This window comes from Gallus gallus, chromosome 4 (assembly GCF_016699485.2).
Source record: "Gallus gallus isolate bGalGal1 chromosome 4, bGalGal1.mat.broiler.GRCg7b, whole genome shotgun sequence".
Classification (NCBI taxonomy): domain Eukaryota; kingdom Metazoa; phylum Chordata; class Aves; order Galliformes; family Phasianidae; genus Gallus; species Gallus gallus.
Window position 1 is genome coordinate 4988334 of NC_052535.1, and position 20378 is coordinate 5008711.

Genomic DNA, 20378 nt, shown 5'->3' on the forward strand with positions numbered 1-20378 from the left:
CCTTTACAGCTTTAACTTCTGCTATTTCCCTGTAATGTAAGACCTCACTCCAGAACTGTGCTACTGGGTTTCTTCTGAAAATCAATTCTCCGGTGAGAATTAGTGGATTTGAAGATTAGTAATGTGAAAATAGGAAAGGTTCTGCTGCACAGTGAATGCCACAGACAAATTGGTCAAATGTACCTTTTATGAGCTCCTGCTGCTTGAATAAAATTTTTCTGATTTCATTCAACCATGCCATCTTCAGATCTACTGTTTGGGCCTAAAAGAAGAGAGAATTGTCTGAATTTTGAATTATGAATCACCCATTATACTGTATGAATAGAACGTTACTTTTCAATGCCGCAATTATCTGAAATCCCCTTTCATCTGAAGCCAGTGTTAAAATTGAAATACTCTTCATTTTTTTAAATGAACGATCCCACCACATCCAGGCAACACAGCAGAAATGGTGGAGACATTGCCACAACCCAAGGAGTGCAGGCAAAAGCACATCTAAGCATGCAACTATTCTCTTTTTAAAATACCCAAAGGGCCAAATCTATCATAGAATCACAGATTGGCCTGGGTTGGAAAGGACCACAGTGATCATCCAGTTTCAACCTCCTGCTATGTGCAGGGTCACCAACCAGCAGATCAGGCTGCCCAGAGCCACATCCAGCCTGGCCTTGAATGTCTGCAGGGATGGGGCATCCACAGCCTCCTTGGGCAACCTGTTCAGTGCATCACCACCCTCCGTGTGAAAAACTTCCTCCTAACATCTAACCTAAACCTCCCCATCTCAGTTTAAAACCATTCCCCCTTGTCCTATCACTATCCTCTGAATATATGTATACCCTGCTACATACACCTGCTTTGAGTTTCAATTTGCTACCGGATTATAACAAGGAGGAAAAAAGCTCAGCAGAGGGCAAATTAAAAACAAATGCCAATGAACAGTATTTTCACAAGGTTGTGCTCTGAACACACCATCAGGCAAATACTTCACTCTTACAAAGTTCTATTCAAAATGCTACAAAAGAGGGTAAAATAAATAGGAAGAAACCAGGCTACTATTCCATAGACTAGTCAAACTACGACTGGAAATAGCACCATAGAAGCTAAGCCTTCACTCTGGGGGCAGTTCCAGCATTTAATTGTAGTAAAGCATGTGTTTGTATTCATTAAAGCATGAGGCTCACTTCCCACCTCAGTTCATGTAAGCTGTTAAGCACAGTAAAATGTTTTTTTCAACAACTGGTCCATTTGAGGACTGCATTTGGAATCAAAGGCTCTATTTCCAAGGACCAGCTCTGTCTCCACTTTTACAGCCCTGTACCGGACATTGGGGAATGGCCACTGGGACAGCTCTATGAACAGACACATGGGCAAAGCGGAAGAAGAAATACAAGCTGAATGCCTGATAACCTTACATCCTGAGAAGATCAAGAGGAGACTTTTTCATACCACTACTTACAAATATTCAGATCTCTGAAGCTACAAACCTGCACAACATACACCTCTTCTCGACCACTATACCAGATTTCAAATTTCCTATGATCCCCCTTCACGTTCTCAGTTATTCCAACTGCATTCATCTGCAAAGAGAAAAGAACCAAAAAATGAAGCGTGCTACGAATCTTTCGCCTTTAAAATGAATCCATATATTTTGCACCACGCTGAACTGGGTGAAAACAGCTTTGTTTAACACATTTCATCAATTTCCATTTCAGCAGCAACTGGAAGTCATTATCTGAGTTATTCCCCCTGATTTCCATCAGCTTGCCTTATTTACCAAAGCTTTCTTATAACTACCAATAAGCTGCAGGGGAATTCCTACTCAAGAATCAGTGGAACAAACTGAAAGGTTATCTCATGCCTCTTCCAGCATGACATTTCTCAGATGAGGTATATGAAGCTTTATAAATGCATGGCGCGTTATCTTTCTACATACTTCATTTGTGCTGGGTTATGTTTTATTTACTTCAAACCCATCTGAGAAGCCCTCAGCTCCTTAAGGAATTTCAGTTCACTCTCTTCTGGCCTCCGACCCATCCACTGAACACAACATGCAATTACTGTCCCGTTCCTGATATTGCATAAACTTGTTTCTTGTTTAAAGCAGATTCTGCTAGTGATTCATCACTGATTAACAGACGATCAAAAAGTTAAGTATTCCACTTCCATGTTTTGAAACAGATCTAATCATAATGGTATCATGTCATTCATTATCCACACAGGCGGCCATAAGCGAATCCAGTACAAATACAAATAAAGCCCGAGAAAGAACATCTGTTAAACATTGCTGATCCTTTCTGTTAATGTGCATACTCAGAGCTTTTTGTCTGCAAGGCTACAATAGTTACAGGTGGGATCACCCGGGCAAGCTCTCTGTTCCCACTTATTCTCTCAAAGGTTGGCACCCCATTTCAGTGACTATGAAGAGCCACAGGAAAATGGAAGGAAGCTGCTAATGAGCTTTCTTCATTTCTTCACTGGTATAAATAGCAGAGCTCTTGTGAACTTGCAAGAAAGCTTTTGCATCCAGACTCAGAAAGGAAGGGCACTGAATAGCAAGCAGCATTTCCCAGCCCCTCTTTGTCTCTCATTGTTGTGCACAATGAGGTTTCACCAAAGTCTGGAGCTCTGTATTGATGATTAGAACTGAGACTGATCGCTGACTAAAGCCAGAGACCATTTGCACATTTATAGTCTCGCACATATCCATTCCTATTTAAAAATGCATAGGTTAAAATCTGCAGCATAACCTTGCTATGAAGGCATTATGTCTCAGAAAACATTGGCCTTGTGCAGTGTAGTGCCACAATGCCATGGAAAATGAGATCGGGTTCTACTCTGACTGTAGGCAAATTCAACACTGAGATGTTGAAAGGGTAACCTAGAGAGCACACATCCAGACACTGCCATTCCAGTTCCTGCCCCTCTGGGTTGGCAATTCCACTTGGTGTCCACCACAGAACTGCCCAGGCATCAAGATACCTGGAATTTTAGATTATCCACTATGAAGACATGAGGGAAGGTACCAGAAGTAGGTGTATTTATGACACGTTGATTCATGTTAGAGTATTTTAAAATACTTCTTCCTCCTTCTGAGCAGGATTTACTGTCCCTTCAGCTGCAGTTTGCTGCAATGCAGATGGAGGTGGCTGAGCTTAATGCTTTGGGATGGCATCCATCTGCATCACCTTCCATGGTGGTAAAAGGCAGACAGATCTACTTTGCATTGCGGTGAGTTATGAACCTGCATGCTCTAAGTTACTGAGTATCAGCTGAAGGGATATTTATTGCTGGCTATTTTATATAACATTTAAAATATTATCTTGTTTTTAAAGTCTGCCTGTTTGGGGGAAGTTTTGTTTTGGTTGTTCCTACAGATGTCCAGTTACACTGCTTCCACGAAACAGCTTTCTTTAATTCTGAATCCCTGCAAAACATTCTTGCAAGGAAAACTAATTCCATGATACTATCACCAATCAACCAAATGCTGAGCTCCAGAAATGTGGTTTTGCCCTCAGGACAGCAATTCTGAGAATGCATGCGTGCAGGGAAGTAATGCTTCAGCATCCAGGCATTCTCTAAGCACAGCCTCTCTCCTTAGCAATCCAAAATGCCAGAAAACGAGCCCCTCCTAGACAAACACTGGTCTCATTGTCTGGACTCTTGAACACAAGATTTTCACCTCTGAGCAGGTTTCCCCATGCTGCCTCTTCAGTTCTTCCAAAAGCACATACGGCAAAACAAGTACTACAGGGAAAACAAGCTCCCCAGAACAAAAACTATGCTGTTTGGGAAAAGCACTTAAGTAGCTAAACATATGGACTGGGATTTGTTTTTAATACACAATTTGTAATGTGCACCGGAGCTGAACAGACTTATCTACTGCAACACCCTTGAAAGGTTTCTGACTGCTGGTGTCATCTCTCTCCCCAGACCCCATGGAGATCAGGGGACTCACAGCATCTGGGCTCAAAGGCTCAGCCCCAAGTGCCCTTTTCTTTTTTCCATTCTGTGATGTACCTATATTGTTTTTTTTTTTTATTTATCAAGAAAAATGAGGCAGAGTACTGAGACAAAATGCTCATAGAAGTGCTCATCACACACAATAAGCCAGACGGTCTCTTTTAGAGAAGTAGTTTGGGATTTTTATTGACAAGAGTTGGCATTTATAGGCTTGGGACAGTTGTTTACATCCCTCCTGTTTAGCCAGAGGCTATTCTCTTTGCCTGATAATTGTGCTTCTAGCTGCAGCTGGAGCCTGCTGAAGGAGAAAGGCATAGGAGAGGAAGAGCAGTGATACCCCTCCTCCTGGCTGCGCAGTAGGAGGCTGTGCTCCTGGGAGACCAGGGGCATGAGGAGCCCTGATTCTTCCAAGGGGCTGGGCATGACAGCAGTTCATGCTTTCCATTTCATGCTTTCAACCCCTTGTCCTGGAAAGTGGACTACGAGAGGGAAGAAGGCACATCTCCATCCCAGGGACTTGCCCAAAGCACTACTTCTCTGGCAGATGTCACCCCATAACCCACTACATGTTACTACATCCACCAGCCTTTCATGGCACCCCCATTTGGAACATTATAGTCCTTGATAGCAGAAACCAAGCCACTGCACTACTGAAATATACTCTGGGTTCACAAAGTTAACAGTTCAAAATTCCCATGGCAATGGCCCCAAAGAAAAAATCCTTACTTTCAGAAAATGCTTAAAACTGTAAGATGAAGTTTTATCATATCCATCTCCATGATCCTCTCGCTTCTTGCAGAAGACCAAGGCTTTCTCATACAGGAAGAGATGCCTCTGCATTGGCTTGAACCTGGCAAGATCCTTCATTTTTGTTGGACCTTTTCGGTGTCCTGTCCAAACGCTGAAAGATCCTTGCATCAATACTTTTCCTAGTTCACTCAAGTCGCCCTGGGGAAAGTATGACAAATATATACAAAAAAAGATTACGTCAATTAAAATGCAGGAGGACTGTGCAAACAATGAAGGGCAATGGGGCCAGCTCTGTTCCAAGGCATGTCACTCTAAGAATAGGTCTTCCTGGAAGGATCAGATGATCTTTTGGGAGTGATGACATGGTGCCAGGAGAGAAGAAGAGGTCTCAGACACAAGCCTACAGTTCATCTATGCAAAGGGATACAAGCCAATAACTGGAGGGTAAGAAAACTTGCCAGCACCTAGAAGAGGTCATATCAAGGGTTCCCCCACATAAGTGAGATGAGAGCTGAGCCTGAACAGAGGTTGTGTAGAATGGGAAGAAAAGGATTTTTCCAGTAGGCCAGGACTGCGACCAGCAGCTTAGCCATCCATGCATCCCTCCCTGAATCCCTAGGAAGGACAGCCACTTCAACAGGCAAGGATCAAAACCTACTTCAGGGTGTATTTAATTAAAGGTTGAATGAGAAATATTATGAAGACAGCCCAGCTCAATTATAAGGTGAATCATCTGAGAACTAGTGTAGATTCTGGAAAAATGCTCCCAGGAACCACAAGGTGGCAAGTGTGGGAACTATGCAACTCCTCATATCGTTTGGATGGGAATAGCTTCCAAAATCCTGAAATCAAATGGAAGACTGACACCTATAAGCTTCCTGATGCCATCCAGTTTGTAATTGTTCTAATGTGGTTTTTAGTTCCTACATCCTGGGACACTATCCACTTCCAGTATATCAACCAGCATTGTACAGGTTCTCTAATTACCGAAATCTACTCACGTCATATCCTGTTATTGAAATCTGATGCATAGAGTCATTGACTGATTTTAGCAAATCCAGCATTGCAACCAGAGCTTCTTGAAGTTCCTGAACTCCATCACAGCTTGTGCTGTACTTTAACAACTCCTGAAAATAGAAATGAAAGAGCATGTGCTTGCAATTGAACAAAGCAAACTTTTTTCCAGCTCACCCAAAGTTTCCAATGCCCAAGAGCAAGCTGCACTCCCTGAGTTTCTTTTTTCATATGTCAACGGAAAATACACTAATTGTAAGCCAGTCAGTATGAGGTGTGGAATATCACTGAAACACATCTCTTTTTCTCTGGTTTTCCTTGAGGACAGCATCAGGTTACAGAGTGGCATCGCTCTTTTCTGAGTTCTTTGTGTTGCATTTTCCTGCTTGATAAGAAATGGCAAATGTGACTCAGGTTTGGCATCAGCTAATATGTCACAAATGCATTCAGATGAGTTTGCAGTAGATGACTGTCTTCAGATTGGCAGACAGAAGGAAGATTTTATAAATCCTGGAGCCTTTAAGCCAATAAGCAGAAGACGGAATTGGCAACACTATGAGTGATATAAAATTACTCTCATTTCATATCTTCTCTGCCTGCTCAGAGCCTCATACGTACTTGTTCCTCATTCAAGAAGCTGGAAGGTGGGATTCAACAACCTTCAGAAACCACCACCCCAGTTCTCTGTAAAGTGGGAACGGCAGCAGTGCTCTGCCTCAGAAGGGGGACAAAAGGATGAGACAAAAGATTATGGGCACTACAACAACCCAAGCAGAAGAGATGAATCTGTATAGCATACTTTCATTCATCATACTCTTATGGACATGTATGGTTCATTTTTCTTACATTTTACATCTCTGAACAGATTCAGTTCTTCTCCCCACAAAAACAACATGTTAAAAGCACACACTCCTTCAGATATGAAAAATATCAACCTTGCTGAATGTCGCTATGGAGAGCCAAGCTAAGTAACACATAACCTAAGGCTTGATTTAGAGGTAAACTTTAACTGAAAAACAAAATGGAAAACAAATCCATCTCCAAATGTCTTTTCAAAAGCAGCTTATGAAATACCTTCAGAAGCAACTGGTATTTTGTCAGGCGCTGCACTGGTTTGAGCAAATAGGAATCCAGCCCGAGTTTGTGCTCTAATTTTCTTTGGCACTCCTGAAACAAAGAATTCATATTAGATAAGATACATGCTAACAATCCATAGTTATTCTAATAGCATTAGTAACATGGTTTGAAGACTTCAAAAGATTTCATGTAAGAATGTCCTGTAGTTCACACAATGAAAGAGATTTCATAAAAATGTATAATATGGATGGATCTGCCTTAAATTCTTTGTGTACAAGAAACTCCAACTGCCACTTTTGGGCAGCTTTCACACAATGGCAAACAGAATACACTACAAAAACAGTGGAGTGCTGAGGATGGTGTTTAGGACAAGGGCCCCGGGACAACACTGCCTTGATAGAAACCAGCAGCTCACCTGGAAGAAGGTGCTCTCAGAGCACTGCCTCCACAGGGACTCCGAGCGGGGCTTGTTCTGACAGTATTTCTCATACATCTGGAAATCCTCTCGCTGTAAAGAAAGCCAAAATGCAAGTCAGACACACATGTATGCAAGCCTGCTGGGCAGCTAAATAGAAGGAATACCTGAGCTGCAGTGTGCTTTTATCTCTGCTTCCAAGTGTAACACCTGAAGGTCACAGAGTTCAGGTAAAAGAGTCACTGCCGGGAAGCAGAAAGCTCCTTGCAGCAAGCCATGGTGTAGTCATGACTGCTGCTTTCCCCCATCTGCTGCTGTCCACACAGTTGCATTCCCTCCCTTGCTGTTGGAATTACATATCAGAAGCACCTCATCCAACTGACATAACTGAGATGTTGAAGAGTGCAAAGCACAGCAGAAACATTGGCCTTAAAGTGTCTGTCTTATATGTGAAAATGAGTCACCAACCCTGTCTAGGAAACAAAATCCCACTCTCTCGGGTGCTCCCAGGCAGCTTTCCAAACTGTGCAGGAATATTCTGCAAGAGATGAAGAGACAAAATGCAGTTGTGAGCAAGGTACTATTTGGGTACTTCATCGTTACAGGAAATCAGTGAGGCAAAGAGGGGGAGGAGAGCCAGCACCATACTTGTTGTGAAAGTCATATATCTCAGGCATGTTTCCAAAGAGGACATCCTTCCTGTTCCTCAGCACGGGAGGCATAAGGATGACCATGGCAGGGTTGTCCATCTCAGCTCTGTAGCCCTGCAGGATGCAAAACTGCTCAGTTTTTCAGGCTTTTGCTTGGCATCTCCCCAAAGGCAGAGGACAAAGGGATGTGAGCAGACTTCCAATATAATCTACTTCGGTTCAAATTTCTACATCCCTTTTCTTTTGCCCCTAAACACCTGTCTTTTGGCACATCAGCATTCAGTGCATAAGCAAGTGGGGCTGTGGTCCAGCAGAGAATGGCATGGGACAGCTTTCCTGGGGTGAGTGAACACGGTGGAGATGTTCTGATCACAGAAGCCAAACTGCAGTCACTTTCTGCTCACTACAGCCCGACTGGTCCCACAGGAATACTTGTCTGGGTTAAACACATCTGCTGTTACGACCCTGGCACACGAGTGACAACGTGTTTGTACAGAACGTGCCGTTACAGACGCTGTCACAAGACCCAGTGTACAAGGTGATTTGTTACAGAGCAGAGAAGGCTTGAGATCAAATATCAAAATCAATGGGCTTTTTGCTCTTGCACAAGACGTGCTGAACAGCAGGATCCTGCTCTTCTCAATTCTTGCTGCCTCAGAAGTCTGTCCACTATTGCCCCACCTGCCTCTTGCAATCACGGCCTCCCAGAAGGAAGCCTTTGCTGCCAACTGCTGGGTGGAATTAGCAAACAGTGCAAAGCTCTCCGCAGGAAAACGACATTACTACACCAACACAAAACCAGCTACCAGATGTGGTAACTATCGTAAATGTAGAAGAGCAGGAAGGCAGAGCCAGCAGTCAGGACCGCCTCTGTAAAGAAAACAGCAAGAAGCCATTGGCAGCAGCTCAGCAGCTCATGCCAGTCACTAAGTGCTGCACAAAACTGAGGTCAATTTAACACAAGTAGCAAATGTTTGCCAAAACATACTTAGTATGCATGGCACATCTTTGGCTTTTCTTATTAATCTCTTATACTAATTATGGCTTAAATCAGTATTCCTTCCACCATTCTCTATTTGATTAAGGATGCAGCAGAAGATAAGTATCTGGAAAATTAGTCATTTATATTTAACCACTGCAAAGAGGCTTCACTCTCCTATGGAAATGTTATTTTCAGGCAACTTAGCTTGCCCTGTCCACTGTCTGGACTGGACACAGCAATAAACCCACACACCTGCTAACTGCTTTATCACATCAAGTGCAGTTTAACAAAACAAAAACCAATCAAGCACAGGGCAGTTCTGTGCAACTACCTGCAGCTGAACAGATTTATACAGCGTTTGTTCTCAGGTCAGAGAAACGTAATCAGGATGAGGTAATTAACAGTGACTTGTTTCATTCATCAGCAAGTGGCATTGTGGAACAAAATACATGTGTCTAAAATAGCAGTAGAGAAATTAGAATCTGCTTTCTGGGTTAAGAAATGCGCTTTATACATCCACAAACCTCAAAGCATTGAGACAGAAACCTTCCAAACATAAAACACAACCTTCGCTCATCTCCAAAAGGTGAAGAACTGAGGGAGCAGTTAAAAGCACCAGCTCTTTGTACATTTTCACAAGCAGTGATAGAACTAATTACCAGTGCATGTGTGTACAAACAGAAGGCTTCTTCCTCATTCTGGATGAAAAGTTCATCCTGACACCAACTGTTCCTGCAGATGCCTCCTACTTAGAAATAAAAGGGAGAGAACTTGAAAATTCATGACTAGCTGGGGGATCTGACAGTTTGGTAGAAACCTGTCCCATCACATTGCTGCTTAGTTCCACAGAGTGGCAGGTGCTCTTTTGTACAAGTCACTGGGGAGCAGTAATGAGCGATCTGAAGAAGTCACTCACCGTCAGAACAGTGAACAGTTCCTCTACGTACACTCTCTCAGTTTCTATAAGCTCATTTATGACGTGGCTACAAGAAAGAAAAAAAAAAAAGGAAAAAATTATGATATCTGCATAGAAAAAAAGCACAGGCAGTTTGTGCAAGCCCAAAACACAGTGTGACCTCACTAACAACCAACGTAGGGATGACAAAATAGGCAAAAGTGCAAGAGATGACATCAAGCGCTATGACATACATGGATGGTGAAAGGGCTGACCAGAAACACATCATTCGGAGTGATTTAAACAGGGTGAAAGCTTACCCTTTCAGTATATCCAAGTTGTCATCACTGTCTGAAATAAAAGACTGCAAGGAATTCCGTTTTTCCTGATAATCGTGCATTACTTCGATCTGGAAAAGAAATGGGATGGACCTGAAGGAGCTGCAGAGAGGTCACTGCAGGGGCAGGATAAGCCCAGCCCTTAGTGGAGCTACACGAACCTTGGGGAAGGATGAAATACACTGCCTTATAAGGAATCCTCTGTGCCACTGAACTTCAAAAGAGCAAAGCTTCTACTGGGTAGCCAAAAAGTCCTAGAAATTATTATGCTACATAATATCTGGAAGTACTGACAATATTCATTCATGCATAAACCAGAGAATGGTCCCCACAGGGGAAATATTTGACGTCTGTTTGCAAGACTGCATCCACACAGTTATGCAAATTTAGGGAACAACACACAGGAGAACCATATCTGTTCTTTGGCAAAACAACCCAAGATAGAACTCAGATGCTGGGTAAATCCAAATAAACTACAGGGGTAAGAAAGGTTAAATATTTTTAAAATTAAAAAAAAAAAAACAACAACAAACAAACTTCCTTCACATCCCAATCCGAATTCAGTCAATGTTTCCCATTTTCAGCTGGTTTCTTAGTCTATAAAACTCATTCAGATTTTGCTAGCAGTTATTACCTTGCGAGAACTTGGAGTTTTCCTTGATGTTTTCTTCCCAGGGAGAGAGAGATCAAATGAAAATTTCAAACTGGAATTAAAATCCACACCTTGGGTAGAAAAAAAAATATCATTCCATAATGTGCATCTGTTGTGACGGAGATGGTTCAGGGAGTAACTAATAAGTCATGAAGAAAAATGGGGTATATTTTAAGAATGAGTGATTAGTTGGCAAATACTACAAGCAAAGTGACTCATCAGACCAGGCTTCAAACCCAGGGCTAACTTGAAAGAGGAACTGGGTTTCCTCAGACCACAACAAGAAGAAAAAGAAAGGAAAAGAGGACAAAAGTAATGCACTCAGAGGTGGTTTGGTTTCAATCCACGCCATCAAACCCACACATCTCAAAGCGCTCCCGGCGGAGCTCAGCGTGCGCCTTTGACACTGCGCAGCGCCCCAGCAGGACAGCAGCGTTTTGATGTTTGGTGTCAAATGGAGGCCTTATTAAAAAGCTCTCTCGGCATGATCTATCCAGAGAAGAGTCTTTTGTCTTTCCCCTCTTGCTGGCTGTGCTCATTTCAACATGCCTGATCATTTCTTTCAGGAAGGTGATTAATGGAGGATACCTGTGCTTGGCAGGTGATGGAGTGCCTTTGCTAGAAAAATGGGCATCACATGAAGGCAGTACAGTGAGCACGTCTGGCCAATGGATGATGGCCTCACAGCATCCCACAGAGCTGGTCAGACACGTACCCCTATTTCTGAAACCACTGATTTCTCCTTAATGCTTTCCTGCTTCTAGAAAGCTGAAAACAACTCTGGTAAAACGGGCAGTATTTTAGTTTAAAGATGGAGTTTTTTGTCTTGCATGGAAGTTCAGAGAGCAGGGAATGTGGCATTGGCTGAAGATCAGAAAATCCAGGCTTTATTTGCAGCACTGGCCTGTATACTGAGTAGCTTAATTCCCTTCATTCCACTAGCTTTCTTATTTACACTATTAGCTCCCCAAATTGGAGCCACTTCTGCTGCTTGTATGACACCTGCTGCCATTCACCACAGCCAATCCACACTAATTCATCGTAAACAAATTTGTATTAAAGCAGATCACCGGTGTCTGATCATTTTATACAGTCAGCTCACAGAATTTAATACTCCCACATTACAGCATATCCCTGGTTTAAAATATCCGAACACTGCTGTAAAGTACTTCTGAATTCTGATACATAAAGGGCTGCTAAAGATGGAAGTTTTAATGATATCATTTAACGTTAACATTGTGCCACATCCCATTAACAAAATGAAGGCAGAACACGCAGTGACCTCAGTTCAACCAGAACTCGTACCTTTATGGGCATTAATTATTCCACAGTTGGGATTTAAGGATGACATTCTCAAAGAATCAAAGGGAGTTAAACATCCAGCTTGTCACTTATGTTCAGGAGAATCAGCTCCTCATGTATCTAGGCTCCTTTGCAAACATCAGTCTAATTTTATGCCAGTTCTAGCTCAAGACAGTTATGGAGATTGTTACCAAGAACAGTTATACAAATAGGCTTCAGGCTATGGGTAGGGCTAACAAATCTATACCTTTTCCCCCCTGTATCACTAAATCACCAGCTCATCCAAGTAAGATGCTAGGAAAACAGAAGTGGAAATATGGACTGTTTTCAGCTGACTTTTTTCACTGAGCAGCAAATGAAAACAAATAACCAAGCAAGCAGCACCACCCAGCCAGCCAGAGCTGTGTTCCTGCACAAGGAGTGCAAAAAAACACTGCATTCATTTTATCAAGTCCTCTTCCTCCTTTCCATGTGCTCATCTCTTAAAAGTAAGAGAACATCCTAAGACATTTGGTAGCTCTAACACGTTAGGAGTTCAGAAAAATATTAAACACCCAGGAAACCATGGGAGCTCTTGTCGTAGCTGGGAAGTGCACGTGGAGCCAACACAACAGCACAGAGTGATTCACAACCAACCAGCCCATGTACTTAGTGTGAGGCTTCCACATCCCATTCCTCGAACAGAAATGGGAAGCTGGACAAAAACTGGAGAGCCAGGAAGTCATATAATATACAGCTCTATAATCCAGTTGGTTTCTCACGTCGTGTTGCTCATCCTGATAATGATCATCTGAAAATAACATGAGGATACTTTACCATGTTTAGGAGAGAATAATGGTGACTTGGATCGTGGTGGGTTTTCTGGCCGAGGGGCCACTAACTGGACGGGACGCACATGCTTATCCAACAGCTTCTTGAAGCAAGACTGACGGTTCTCAAACATGCTTCGAACATTTTCAAGCTTCACCTGCACTGACTGTATCTGGCACTGTAGAGTGAAAAAGATTTCTATGATTAAATAGCTACCGATGTTTTGCACTCGGAACCAAGACAGAAAACTGTAAAGCTGATAACACTGCAGTGCAGTCAGATTTTGCTTTTTACTTGGGTAGTGAGGAATTGGGGTATTTGCTTACCTTCAATTCAGCTGTTAAGACTGACTCAAAATCATATTGTAGGGATTGGGGATCATAGTTTAAGTAGGGCGAAGAGCTTTCAAGAAATCTTTCTATGTCCTGGAGAGCTTTCTGAGCACCTTCTTTAGACTGGCACTTGTCCATCTGCTGGTTGGCAAGCAGGTAGGCACCCTCATCACAGCATTGCAGGGCCTGGGGGAAACAGGGTGAGAGGCCCTACTAAATCAAGGTATCCATGACAAGTATTATTTACCATGGAGCTAATCAGTACTCATGAAAACCCAAGCAGCTATTGCATTTTGACCGCTAGCACCACCAGGAGTGCAAGGACCCAGGAGAGGGCTCTGCCTCACAGCAGAGATGCTGCCGACAAATCCCCACAGATTAATGCAACGCTGTAGTGAAAACGCAGGGGGGAAAAAAAGTTTCCTAATTATCCTGAACAGTGAAATGGAACAGGGTTAGACTTTATTGCTTTTCTCAGCAGCCTCAAGCACGCTATAGTTGTGTGCCTTCTGGCCCAATTAGCATGAATTTCTCCAAATGTATTTTGGATGCTGATTAAGATATCAAAGAGCAGTGGAGCCACATGACTCCACTTGCACACTAACACAGAGCAGCTGTGCCTATCTACCAATCTGTCATCTTAAAGTCACTTACATTCATTCTTAATAAATCGCTAATAAAAAAACACAGAGTTTATTTGAAAGCATTATCTCTATTGTACTGGGTATGGAAACTTTAGAAGTCAATTCATACATGGATGCACCATGAAAGCGTGAGCAACAGAAGCTAACTTCTGGTGTTCTGAATTGCTTTCTAGAGATGCTTGCCTTTTTCTACTGACTATTCACAGCACCAGCAGGCACCTGTTTGTTAACTTAACCAACTAAGTGACTCAAAGCATTCTTCCGGCTCTGGAGGAACACCTGCCTAACACAAATCACTGAAGCAAAGCTGCAAATTGTAGATGCTACCAGCTAGTGGAGAGGCCAACCATCTGCTTCATGGGGCACCATATCTCCGAGCTCTACCTGCTGAAGGCGAGTATGAAGATCCAAGGTCTTCTGCAGCCGCATCTGCTTCCTTTTGATCTCGTCAGACAAGACATCAGAATGGTGCCGCAGCTCGTTGCACTGCTGGCAGATTAAGTTGAGCGCATAGTGATGATTTGCTGCTAGCTGGTGTCCGTGTAGTATCACCACCTGAGCCTTCCCTATCAGATCCTTTAGTGAAAGGAAGAGAAAAGATTGCACGCTTACTTGAAATAATGCCAAAATATCTACATATAACAACATGCACTTGCTCTTCTTACCAGATTTTAGGTACACATGGAGACGACTGCCATTAGGAGTAGCCAGAATAGGCGGCTTACACAGGATAAAATGGTACTCATCATCTGGGAACAAAAACTTCAGCCATCCAAAAGAGGGATGAAGATGATGGTATCTCACCAAGCTAGCACTGCTGTGAATGGCTGCTGGCAATGCATTGCTGCCATTTGCAGGAAATGCAGTCTATGAAAAGGCAGCTGATGTCCAGTTTAGGCACAGTATGCTTGTAAGCGTGACAGCAAGATAAACAGCTAGGGCAAACACAATTCAGGCTGTCTGTAGTAGAGCTTGATGCAAAGAACATGCCAGCTTGTCTGCAGCTCCTGGTGAGTGCAGTGGTTACATCTTCCCCAGGACCGGCGTTCTGCTAGGACTCTTTTCCTGCTGCACTGTATGCCCGGCTATTTGTTCTTCCTATCTCTCCCAATAAAATATCTTTCAAATGGCAAAAACAGCCTTAGACCTTCCCATGAGGGCTCTCAATCTTACATAAACCTCTAGGGGTTGTGTCCGAATCCCTAAGGACTCCTCTATTGCTCGTGGCCCACTAGTTAAGCACTGCCCTTTGCAGAAGTCACATCCTCAGTGGGGCTCCTGTGAATCATCTCACTTCACTCCTCTTTCTGCTGCATCTCTTAGTCTTCCTCCTCCATATGTTACATTCAAATCACAGACGCTTAAAGATAGCGACTTTTTTGCCTCTCCATGTGCCTAGTAACAAGTCTCTGTCTATTAGCACTGCTAAAAGCACTTAACATATAAATAATTCTTCGTTCAGCTCATTAACTCCCACACTTCCCCTATGTTCAGACATTTATCTGCTCTGGATTTTCATGGTGGCTCAGCAATTTATTTTAACTACGATAATTAAATATCCTGTTCCTGGTTTCCAGTGTGATCACAGTGTTGCTGCAAAGAGCACAGAGACACGAAATCAATCTTTTCCTCCATCTACTTACCAACAAGCTGCACCAGACACAGGCCATTTTAGAAAACACCTACCACAAGTACAGAGCGTGCCTCTTATGTTTCATCAGTGCATCTGTCTGTGATAGATGTACTCACCTGAGCCATACCATCAAAATGACTCAAGTCCTTCAGCCTCTGTTTCACTTGGGAGACACTGTCTCCAGTGTCAGGCAGTTTTGCTTGTTGACCCATTAAAAATTCAATGGCATTCTTGACCTAGACATACACACACAAACAAAAAGACTGCTGCGAAATGATACAAAGCACAGACAGAAAATCATTCTCAGTCCAAAATTAAACACACTTTAGGCGACTGTTAAATCCAGTAATAAAATGAGTTTCCAAGAGCTAATTTCTATGTTCAAAGATGCTTCTCTCAGGTAAATCTACGTGGCTGCAGGGCAGTGATACCCAAATTAGCTCTGAATGAGGAAGAACAGCAGTCTTCCCAAGTGAGTTAGCCCTGCTAGTCAGAGCTAAGGAGCAGCAGCATAAATTAAACACTCTGAAAATAGAAAGTATAAAAATCTCTCTCTTCTCCCCCTTTCCCCAGATCTTCTTCTGCACACAGAAATAGTGCATCTGTTAATACCTCTTGAAAACTCTGCTCAAACTTCCACAGTTGTAAATACTGCTCCATTTTCAACTGATGCTTTTCCCAGAAGCCATCAAAAGCAGTCTCCATCTCCCGCAGCTGCCCGAGTAGCCTGGAGTACAGAAAAAAGACAGGATTAGAACAGATGGACAAACAGATGGACAAGCCCTAGAAAGACAGTCTACTCAGGACCCCAGTTCATCTCCCAGGAGAAATGAACTGATGTATATATCTCAGAGGCTTTTCATGAAATCATCACTGCAGATGACGGTAGCTGGGAGAAGTTGTTGCCATCACCATTTTATCAGAATAGAATCATAGAATGGCCTGGGTTGAAAAGGACCACAATGATCATCGAGTTTCAACCCCCTGCTACGTGCAGGGTTGCCAACCACCAGACCAGGCTGCCCAGAGTGATATCCAGCCTGGCCTTGAATGCCTCCTGAGAGCCCTGCATGGGGCTGAATCTGTTCCATAGCCCCACAACAGAGCCTGAAAAAAATATCAGAGTAGGTCAAAGTTGACAGAAATCAGCCAGGAAATCAACGGGTATGGAGCAAAGCTGGTATTTCTGTCTGTAAGCTTTTTTGATAGATACATCTGTGCTGAAATAGCCCACATGTTTCCAATCAAAGATCAGGCAAATTAGTAATATAGTGTACTCACCTATTCACAGTCTCCCAGTCTCCAGGTCTCTCTCGGTGCTGGTCCTGGCTGCATTCACCCACATCAGGATCTTCTAAATTGCTTAAAAGCAACTTTCCTTCTTTTGTGACTGCTGTAATATCTTCCTGCACAATGCAAAACATTTCTGATTCAGGCTACTCTGTGGGAGGTAAGGGTAAGTCATTTCGTGTTGCTCTCATCTCTGTTTCCTCGCCATAAAAAGTGGAGCAGTGGTATCCATCAGAGCAAAGGACTCCCAGCAACATTTAGCTCCCTTAACCCTTGAGATCTGGGAGAGGCTGAACTACAGACTGGTCACCACCCTGGGTGGGGACTGGCACGTATGAAAACATGAGGCCACAGAACGATTCAAGATGCACAGCACTACCACTGGGCTGTGAGCAGGAGGAACTGTATTAGATATTCATCTCCAAGTCCATGCTTTCATTCAGGTATTTCTGCTGTTTAGGGATGTGCTTTTCCATGACGAAATGTTGCACAGCGTTCTTTAGTGTGCAGGTGGCTGCTATTCCACCCTGTTACATCTCACTCCCAGAGCCCTAAATTCTCCTTTTGATGCAAAGCCTTTCATTATATGTCAGACAAAGTAGCTGAACTGTCTAACAGGTGCTAACTTGATTTTGTCCCATTCAGGATATCAAAGAGGTTAATTTCTCAGTTGCTCCGTTTAATTAATTTCTGTCAATTTTTCATCAGGTCTGCACCTAGCTTTTGTTCAGTACCTCAGCTACATAAATTATCCTGATCAATTCATTATGTGAACGCAGGAATCAGCTGCACCACTCTTTTGGTTGTCAAGAGACATACAGGGACCCCACGTCTCACAATCTGCACACAGTTTCTCATCAGCTTTCATCTTTCATGGTCTTAGAAGGAGCAAAACAAAACAAAAAAAGCCAACGGAACTGATTTCAGTCAGAAGCCCAAGAATGTTTTTGATATTTTAAATTAATAGATGAGGAATTAAAAGCAACAGATGGCTTCTACTAAGCGCTGCTGTGCTTTATATGCAAATGAAAACAGATAACTTGCTTTATTTCACCCCAGAGAAAAGTGCGTACTGCTGACTTGTTTATATGCAGGACTAAGTTGGGTAACCCATATTTTCTCCCTACGCTTTGGACGTAATCTGAAGCACAAAGTCTAATTCAGTCATACATCAACATATGCAGCTGCTGTTGTACTACAGCTCTGTTCATTTCCAACGAAGAAATAAAGAACTTGCATTAGCTATAATTGCACTTGCTGTATGTGTGCACGTGTCTATTCAGACATGACTACATACAGCATCCTTCAGATATCATTTTGGGTATTTCTAACTGAGAAGTCACTGTCACAAGGACAACAAATGATTATAAATGAGAATAGATACTCTTCTTTGACTCACACGAATGAATAAAGCAAAGGCCCTCATTCTTCAACTGCACAGCACTGCTATCAGCATGGGAATCATTATGAATTGAGGGCTTGGGGATGTGCCTATGCTGTCCCCAGGAAGACGCAGAAGCATCTTTCAAAGCTGCAAAGACAACAGTGTGACAGCAGCAGCTGTCTGCTCTGCAGCTTCCACTAAATCCTACAGAAATACATATCTGTCACAATAGATGAAAAAAATATTAAAATGTTAAAGAAAAAAAGTTGTTTTATATGAAAAATGAAGGCTCGGAGGGATCAAGTCAGGCATGCACCAAACTATACACCAAAAAGAAATCTTCACCTTGAATGCTCTCGGGCAAACACAGCTTCCTTCAGTCCTCTGGGGCAGCTGCACTCAGTAAGTGTGCAGCTCTGCATGGAGGAGGAGGGAGCTGAGGACAAACCATCTCCCCACATCCACCGACAATCCTTGTGTGCAACTTTCTGCAGCACTAAGGGTGAAGCAGAGGGAACCCCACCAGCCTCCTTTCTGCCAGAAGGATGAGCAAAGCCCAGAGGAGCAGCACGTTTCAGACACCAACTTCTGTATCCAGTAAGGAGCCAATGCTACGACAGTTTTCTGGATGCCAGCATGATAATTTACGGGAATGCATGGCAAACTAAGTTTAACATATAGACATAGTCATGCTGTGTTTTATTTTGTCTGCCAACACATACACACACATGGGAAAGACAGAGGAGTGGGTATCAAACTAACAGACAGCCAAAGCCCAGAAATCCCATCTTGCTGCACTCCTGATGAGCCATACCTTGAGCTGGAAGTACTTCTCAGTGCGCAGGGCCAGGATGCGCTCAATGGAATACATGTCCTCTGGTAGCTCAGTCTCTGCCAGCTCTGTGCCAAAAGATTGTAACATCTGTGCAATTTCCTTCACGGTTAGTGCAAAACTCTCTATTGCCTGGTGGGAGACAATAATTGCGATCAGATTGGGATTCAGGACGTTGCTACAGCTCACAAAGAGTGAGCTGTACTCTAAAAGCTAAGGCTGAGATCCACAAGAGCACAGCACCTGACTCTTAGAGAGACTGCTGGTAGGTCCAGTGATGGTGGAGCCGTTGTGTGCTACAGTGACCATCAAGACATGGCCAGCTGACTTTTAGCACAGCTTGAATCCATAACAAGGTCTTGAAGCAGTACTGGACACGGACACCTCATGTTTTGTTTTCTGCTGCCTGTTCTTGTGCACTGTCCTACCATTCGTTGAAGGTCTATGGCAGAAGCCACCTTGGGATCCATCACACAATTCTTGTAATTCCTCATCTACCATACCTCTCCTCTGGCTAATCTACACCATGAACCACCTCCTGACAGCAGGACTTAAGAGAGATTTTTGGTCTCTTGGTCACGGACATTCCCAGATTTGCAAGACAAAGCAGTGGGTGACACTGCAGCTCTGGCTTTGTTTTGGGACCAGGTAATAAATTTTAATGCAACTGACTGCATTTGTATTTTCTTTAAACTGCATATTTTACAAGGAAATTTCAGGAAGTGTTTCAAGAGCACCTTACAAGGGAATTTTTTGAGAGGCTTTTAACATGGACACTTATCTAACACATGCAGATATGTTCTAGAAGCTCATCTTTTTCTTACATTACCCTAACATTTTTGTTATTTATTTTGTCATTTTTGTCTCAAAGTGAGAGATCTGTGTCATTGTCGCTGTAACACATTGTGCAAAAGAACAAAACTAAGAGCCAAAAAATTTTAAAAAGCACGAAGGTGACAGTGCATCCATGCAAACGGGTAGAAACTGGCAGAAGCAATAGCTTGAACCATTCCAGCAATGATATCTTGGGCTTTTGTTTTCACAATCATAGAATAAAATCATAGAATGGCCTGGGTTGAAAAGGACCACAATGATCATGCAGTTTCAACCCCCCCTGCTATGTGCAGGGTCTCCAACCAGCAGACCAGGCTGCCCAGAGCCACATCCAGCCTGGCCTTGAATGCCTCCAGGGATGGGGCATCCACAGCCTCCTTGGGCAACCTGTTCCAGTGTGCCACCACTCTCTGAGTGAAAAACTTCCTCCTAATATCTAACCTAAACCTCCCCTGCCTCAGTTTAAAACCATTCCCCCTTACTATCCACCCATGTAAACAGCCGTTGCCCCTCCTGTTTATGTGCTCCCTTCAAGTACTGGAAGGCCACGCTGAGGTCTCCCTGGAGCCTTCTCTTTTCCAAGC

General features: G+C 43.1%; 1 protein-coding gene across 4 annotated transcripts in view; it reads right to left on the minus strand.

Annotated features, from left to right (window-relative positions):
* MCF2 (MCF.2 cell line derived transforming sequence) overlaps positions 1-20378 on the minus strand; it is a 50109-nt gene that overhangs the window by 8617 nt on the left and 21114 nt on the right. For all 4 annotated transcript variants that reach the window (XM_015278484.4, XM_025150041.3, XM_015278485.4 and 1 more), the window contains 18 exons: positions 18943-19092; positions 16736-16860; positions 16067-16181; positions 15571-15690; positions 14206-14397; positions 13172-13363; positions 12852-13023; positions 10716-10804; positions 10064-10152; positions 9765-9831; positions 7865-7980; positions 7685-7754; positions 7217-7309; positions 6799-6891; positions 5712-5837; positions 4687-4908; positions 1485-1577; positions 184-262 (listed from right to left, as the gene is read on the minus strand). In XM_015278484.4, the coding sequence (XP_015133970.2) occupies positions 184-262; positions 1485-1577; positions 4687-4908; positions 5712-5837; positions 6799-6891; positions 7217-7309; positions 7685-7754; positions 7865-7980; positions 9765-9831; positions 10064-10152; positions 10716-10804; positions 12852-13023; positions 13172-13363; positions 14206-14397; positions 15571-15690; positions 16067-16181; positions 16736-16860; positions 18943-19092 (2203 nt within the window). The remainder of the gene's footprint in view (positions 1-183; positions 263-1484; positions 1578-4686; positions 4909-5711; positions 5838-6798; positions 6892-7216; positions 7310-7684; positions 7755-7864; positions 7981-9764; positions 9832-10063; positions 10153-10715; positions 10805-12851; positions 13024-13171; positions 13364-14205; positions 14398-15570; positions 15691-16066; positions 16182-16735; positions 16861-18942; positions 19093-20378) is intronic.